The sequence below is a fragment of the Chiloscyllium plagiosum genome, chromosome 41 (assembly GCF_004010195.1).
Source record: "Chiloscyllium plagiosum isolate BGI_BamShark_2017 chromosome 41, ASM401019v2, whole genome shotgun sequence".
NCBI classification, from domain to species: Eukaryota; Metazoa; Chordata; class Chondrichthyes; order Orectolobiformes; family Hemiscylliidae; genus Chiloscyllium; species Chiloscyllium plagiosum.
The window spans coordinates 2,391,191-2,398,163 of record NC_057750.1 but is presented as its reverse complement, the minus strand read 5'-3'; the positions used below and the strand labels follow the sequence as shown (position 1 = coordinate 2,398,163).

The 6,973-nt window shown below is 55.6% G+C and overlaps 1 protein-coding gene across 1 annotated transcript in view; it reads right to left on the bottom strand.

Annotated features, from left to right (window-relative positions):
* The window catches only part of LOC122542740, a 12,917-nt gene extending 6,628 nt beyond the window's left edge, over window positions 1-6,289 (bottom strand). Inside the window, exons 1-4 of the mRNA XM_043680729.1 lie at window positions 6,281-6,289; window positions 3,952-4,230; window positions 3,151-3,436; window positions 1,867-3,024 (exon numbers count right to left, since the gene is read on the bottom strand). Of these exons, the coding sequence (XP_043536664.1) occupies window positions 1,867-3,024; window positions 3,151-3,436; window positions 3,952-4,197 (1,690 nt within the window). The 5' untranslated portion in view covers window positions 4,198-4,230; window positions 6,281-6,289. The remainder of the gene's footprint in view (window positions 1-1,866; window positions 3,025-3,150; window positions 3,437-3,951; window positions 4,231-6,280) is intronic.
* Between the last annotated feature and the right edge of the window lie 684 nt (window positions 6,290-6,973).

Below are 6,973 nucleotides of genomic sequence, written 5' to 3'. Positions count from 1 at the left end.
GCACTGTCCGAGGGTCAGCGCTGAGGGACTAGGCACTGTCGGAGGGTCAGCGCTGAGGGAGCGCCGCACTGTCGGAGGGTCAGCGCTGAGGGAGCGCCGCACTGTCGGAGGGTCAGCGCTGAGGGAGCGCCGCACTGTCGGAGGGTCAGCGCTGAGGGAGCGCCGCACTGTCGGAGGGTCAGCGCTGAGGGAGCGCCGCACTGTCGGAGGGTCAGCGCTGAGGGAGCGCCGCACTGTCGGAGGGTCAGCGCTGAGGGAGCGCCGCACTGTCGGAGGGTCAGCGCTGAGGGAGCGCCGCACTGTCGGAGGGTCAGCGCTGAGGGAGCGCCGCACTGTCCGAGGGTCAGCGCTGAGGGACTAGGCACTGTCGGAGGGTCAGCGCTGAGGGAGCGCCGCACTGTCCGAGGGTCAGCGCTGAGTGACTAGGCACTGTCCGAGGGTCACTCCAGTGTGTTCACCAATATCCCAGGTCTATCTGCCTGGTCCCCAGTCCAAAACCGGCATCGCCAAATCCTTATTGGTTGGGGCATCATCAGCTCAGAGATGTGGTCATAACAGTGAACTGTCAGTCTTCACTTGCCAAGTCTGGCCTGAGAACGAAGATTGACAGTTAACTGCTGAGGGACAGGAAGGCCATTAGTTGGTTGCTTTAGCTCACCCAGGATCATCCAAGACCCACCTGCGCAGATGGTAAGACACCAGTGAGTGGCATCATGGCTTCCAATATCCCACCTGATATTACTCACCCCCAGCCTCCAAATCTCTGGTCTCCAGGGGTAGGAGCTGTAAATTACCTGGAGTTTGAGGAGAACTGGCTACTGCCATAACTCAAGGGTGTTAGTGAGCTGAGTTGGGGATTGATGTAATGCTGCAGTGACCACTCGCCCACCATTAATCAACATGGGGAAGGCTAAAACAATGATGTCTTCACAAGTCCCACTCCAGAGCCAACCACAGAAAGGCCAATCGTTCCAGAGAGTTGGGATGCCATGTTGAGGTTGTACAGGCCACTGGTCAGGCCTTTTCTGGAATACTGTGTCTGGTTCTAGTCACCCTGTTATAGGAAGGAGATTATTAATCTGGAGAGGGTTCAGAAGAGATTTCCCAGGATGTTGCCGGGAACAGAAGGTTTGAGTTATAAGGAGAGGCTGGATAGAGTGGGAGCGTGGGAGGCTGAGGGGTGACCTTCGAGGTTTATAAAATCATGAGGGACATGGATAGGGTGAATGACAGGTGTCTTTTCCCTGGGGCGGGGGAGTTCAAGACTAGGGGGGGGGGCACATTTTAAGGCGAGAGTAGAGAGATTTGAAAAAGGCATGATGGGCAAATGTTTTGACAGGGAGTGGTTCATAGCTGAAAATGTGTTGCTGGAAAAGCGCAGCAGGTCAGGCAGCATCCAAGGAGCAGGAGAATCGACGTTTCTGGCAGAAGCCCTTCTTCAGGAATAAGCCCTTCTTCCTGAAGAATGATCCTGGATGAGCTAAAGCAACCAACTAATGGCCTTCCTGAAGAAGGGCTTATGCCCGAAACGTCGATTCTCCTGTTCCTTGGATGCTGCCTGACCTGCTGCGCTTTTCCAGCAACACATTTTCAGCTCTGATCTCCAGCATCTGCAGTCCTCACCTTCTCCAGGGAGTGGTTCGTGTTTGGAATGAAGTGCCAGAGGAAGTGGTGGGTGTGGGGACAGTTACAATGTCATTTGGCTAAGTTCATGGGTAGGAAAGGTTGGGAGGGAATGGGCCAGCAGCAGGGCAGGCGGGACTAGCTGAGTTTGGGGTTATGGTCCCACACGGGCTGGTTGGGCCGAAGGGTCTGTATCCACGCCGTGTGTCTCTGTAGCTGTCCCTCCTGCACTCAGGGACTCACCGTCAGTTTCCACGTACACCTCCTCACGGGCTCTGGTCACTCTCAGCCCTGGCCTCCTCCTCCGCGGCTGCTCTTCTGCTCTGGCCTTGGGCTCCAGCTCCCAGATCCTCCGCGGCATCGCCGCCTTCCTCCTGCTGACCCGCTGGCTGTACATCTGGGCCAGCACTTGGACTCTGCTCATGATCTTCTCCGAGCTCTGGAGGAGGCAGCTGTGGAGGCCGCCGCAGCGGGGCAGGCCGTGGCTGGCCCAGCAAGGAGTACAGGGCACCCGGCCAGCCGGGAGGCTCTCGTCGCCCCGACTGGCTTCCACCTCGGGGCCCCGGTCCCTCCGGTTCCCCTCCTGCACGTCGGCCGGTGCTTTGGGCAAGTCTGTGGAGGGCCGGAGGTCGGAGTCCTCCACGATGAGCAGGGGCTCGGTGTACCGGGGACCGGGGGGGCCTTCGCTCTCGGCCACCGCCTTCCTGCAGCCGCCCCACGCCTCGTGCTGGTGACAGAAGTGGGCCGCCTTCTCCATCTCCCGCCACACCTTGATAATCTCCGCCGAGGATCTGAACTCCGCCGGCGGCTCGGCGGCTGCGCCAGGCGCCGCGGGCACTCGGGCCGAGCCCAGCGGGAGCTGACCGCCCCCCGGGGGGGTCTGCGGGTCCGAGCCGCTGACCGCCGAGCGGGAGTGACCGGAGGCCTTGCCGCTCGGCCCCTCGGGAATGCTCTGGTAATTAAACCGCAGGATGGAGTCCCTCACCACGCCGGTCGGAATGAAGGAGATGCTCTCCCTCCGCTGAAGGTAGGACTGGTCGTTGGCCATCTCCGCCGACTCATAATACTTCTTAATCTTCTCGATCAGCAGCCGGTCATTCTCCACCCGGAGCGAGCCCTTTATAACCCCAGCCCCTTCGGCCAAGCCATTGGAGTGTCCACTATCTTCCATCTCCCCCCGGGCGGCACTTTCCGATTCCATCGCCGCGGGGTAGCCGTTAAGTTTGAAACTCTCCTCGCTCCCTGATTGGCTCTCCTCACCGTCATGGCGGGAGCTGTGCTGGTCCTCACAAGCAGCGCCTCCACACGCCCGCCTTCCATTAGCGCATGCGCCGACGCCGCCAGAGCACGTGCCGACACCGCCAGAGCACGTGCAGACACTTCCAGAGCACGTGCAGACACCTCGAGAGCACGCGTCGACACCTCGAGAGCACGTGCCGACGCCGCCAGAGCACGTGCAGACACCTCGAGAGCACGTGCAGACACCTCGAGAGCACGTGCAGACACTTCCAGAGCACGTGCAGACACCTCGAGAGCCCTCGGCATCTCGCCCCGCCTCACCCACGCCCTGCGTTTGCCTCTGGAGGTCGTTGTCTTCAGACGATTCACTGTTGCAGGTCTGACTTTCCTCCGTTCCGTTAACGTAGGCAATATCCAGCAGTGAAATCCCGGAGACTTCAACATCGGTGTCCTCATAAACATCCAGCAGGGAGTCACCCTCGCTCACAGCTCCGAGTTGAAATGAGGGCTCTTCCACAATGGCACCCAGATCTTCAGGGGCTTTCTTCTGCAACAACTCCATGTTCGCAAATATCTGTGCATCGACAAGAGACAGGAAACACAGATTTATTTCAGAAGGTTTCAAGCAATCTTACAGCATTTCCAATTTTGGCAGCAGCTCGATGGGAGAATCCCTTGAAGCCCCTACATGAGCTCCACGCGATTGTGACCACAGCTTATATTACGATCAATGATCCCTCTATTGTCCTTTCTGGTTCCCCCATCAGCCTCTGCTTCCCTGAGTCCTCGGGCAAACAGGACCTCTGCCTTGTAACTCCTTCCCCGGACCACCCTCCCTCCTCCCGCCCACCTGCGCACCCCACTTACGGCGCCATCTTTGAGCCTGGCGGTGGTGTCCCCCTATGGTCACAGTCTCTGTGAGGGTGTGAGCTCTCTTCTCTGCCGCGTACCATCCAGGAATACCCGGAGTTGACCCCGTATCTGTCTGCAAGCTGACCCAGCGATTCCCTCAAAATGCACCATCCCAATTTGAAAAGACAAACTCAAAACAGACAGCGAGCAATCTGAAGAGACTATAGCATCGCCAACCTGTTCCATCTCCAGATCAATGTTGCTGATGCCACCAAATTCTGGACTTTCTTCATACTGCTCCGCATCCTCCTGCTTGTCTGCCCCGCTCTGGGCTATTCGGTCTGGGGAGGCCTCATCTCTGAATGGACAGTCAGGCGTCTCTAGTGAACCTGAGTCTCCAGCCTTGGTTTCCGTGCCAACCTCCATCTCCACCATGCTGGATGCCAGTGTGGTGGCACTACCCAGTAAGCTCAGCGTCTCCATGTTGGAGAGTAAATCATCCTCACTGCCTGTGTACTGGAAACGAGAGGGAACAGACTGGGCTGTCAACACCGACACAGAATGTCCAGAAGAGAAACAGGCAGTTCAGCCCATCTGATCCATGCTGGCTTTTATACTTCACACCCTTCCCTCCATCTCACCCAATCAGCATGCCATAGAAATTAGGAATAGGTCATTCAGCCCTTCAAATCTGCTTCATCATTCAATATGATTATGGCTCTTCATCTGGCTCACTGCCATGTTGCTATTTTATCTCAATCGCCTTTTACTCCATTCACCACAATGTCATTGTCTAGATTAGTCACCTGAACCACTTCCTGAATGATAGAGAGTCATTGAGCTGTACAGCACGGAAACAGACCCTTTGGTCCAACCCGTCCCTGCCGACCAGATATCCCAACCTAGTCTAGTCCCACCTGCCAGCACCCGGCACATATCCCTCCAAACCCTTCCTATTCATATACCCATCCCCTTAGGTCTCTTTTATATCTTTTCCCTCTCACCCTAAACCTATGCACTCTAGTTCTGGACTCTTCGACCCCAGGGAAAAGACCTTCTCTAGTCCCCCCTCTCCATGCCCCTCATGATTTTATAAACCTGGACCCAGTGATCAGGAAATCTCTCAGGTATGTCCAGTAATTTGACAGTACCGCTGCCCTGGGTGGACCATGCCAATCCGTGGAGTTATGGGTCCAAACCTTCAGGCAGACTGACTAAGGAGCTCCGGATGGGAGGGAGGAGGTTGGTTATCAAGGGGGTGCCTGCCTCACAGCGCCAGGGACCCGGGTGCGATTCCAGTCTTGGGTGACTGGGTGGAGTTTGCACATTCTCCCCGCGTCTGCGTGGGTTTCCTCTGGGTGCTTAGGTTTCCTCCCACAGTCCAAAGATGTGCAGGTTAGGATGGATTGGCCGTGCTATATTGTCCCATAGTGTCCAGGTATGTGCAGGTTAGGGTGGATTGGCCGTGCTATATTGTTTCATAGCGTCCAGGAATATGCAGGTTAGGATGGATTGGCCGTGCTATATTGTCCCATGGTGTCCAGGGACGTGCAGGTTAGGGTGGATTGGCCGTGCTATATTGTCCCATAGCGTCCAGGAATATGCAGGTTAGGATGGATTGGCCGTGCTATATTGTCCCATGGTGTCCAGGGATGTGCAGGATAAGATGGATTGGCCGTGCTATATTGTCCCATAGCGTCCAGGGACGTGCTGGTTAGGGTGGATTGGCCGTGCTAAATTACCCCATAGCGTCCATAGATGTGAAGGTTAGGGTGGATTGGCCATGCTAAATTGTCCCATAGCATCCACGGATGTGCAGGTTAGGGTGGATTGGCCATGGGAAATTGCCCCATTGTATTCAGGGATATGCAGGCTTAGGTGGGTTAGCCATGGGTAGGGTGGGGGCCTGGGATGCTCTTTGGAGGGTCAGTGCGGTCTTGTTGGGCTGAATGGCCTGTTTCCACACTGTAGGGATTCTATGTAGGGAGTGTGTGCTGTAAACAGAACAGGCAAGTGACTGAGAAAGCAGGAACTGGGGGCTCTCTGTCCGTACTGTGCCATGATCTTGCTCCACATCAATTACAGGAAGAGTAATGATGCCTCCAATAAGAGAGGGGCAGTGTCGCTGGGTAGAGTCAAGCATCCGTGTGATTGGATCAATCGAGAATATTTCCCATCCCGAAGTGAAGGTCAGTGTGGTGATGGACTGACAGAGAGATTGATTTCTGCCTGTTGCTAAAAATTAAGTCAGCTCAGGCAACTTGATGCCAAGCAAGTACATAGTTCCCAAACTAAGCAAGTTTTTTTCCCCTCCAGTATTTCGGTCTGAAGGTTCAGAGGTCATATGACGCCAGGTTACAGTCCAACAGGTTTATTTGAAACCACAAGCTTTCGGAGCGCTGCCCCTGGAAGTGGACTCCACCTAAGGAAGGAGCAGCTGGTAATTTTAAATACTCCTGCTGGGACTATAACCTGGTGTCGATGGGCTGAATGGCCTACATCTTACAATCTTGTGATGGTGACACTCGAACAAGGCCAAGAGGAAATAGAGTCAGAACTCTCTTACCTTCAGCTGTGCGCCTGTTACCAGATGTAGGAGAGAGAGGCAAGGAGAGAGGAAACAAAAACTATTGTTAGTGCCTGACCTTCCTGATGGCTCTCAGTCACCACCATCGGCTGCTCTACCCCTCCCCTGAAGGCATGAGGCACCACATCCCACTGCTGGGGAAATTCCAGGTCGATGGGTGGGAACTCCATCCCCTCACCCCCTGAACCCCCACCACACCCAGCTCGTTAAATATCTGGGAGAGAAGCCGAGACTCGGTCTTCCACACACCCGACATCAACCTGGCGTCAACCCTCCTGCAGGTCAGGTCTGGGGAATGGAAACCTGAGCAACAACAACTCGCATTTACATACTGCCTTCGAGGAGAGGGAGAATCACGGAGGTGAGGGAAATGGGTCAGGAGCCAATCGAAAACAGCCCTCACCTGGGGAGAGGCTGACTCCTTACGGTGAGGTCTAAGGAGGGTGTCGGGGAGAAGGGGGAGGTGGAAGAGAGCAGAGGGATTTAGGGAGAGAATTCAACTCTACGTGGGCTCAACACTTAAACAGTTGGGATGGGAGAGAGAGTGAGAGGGAGAAAGAGTGGGAGAGGGGGAGAAAGGGAGGGAGAGTGGGAGAAAGTGGAGGGAGGGAGGGAAAGTGACAAAGAGAAAGATAGAAAGAGAGTGACAAAGAGAGTGAGAGGGCAAAGGGA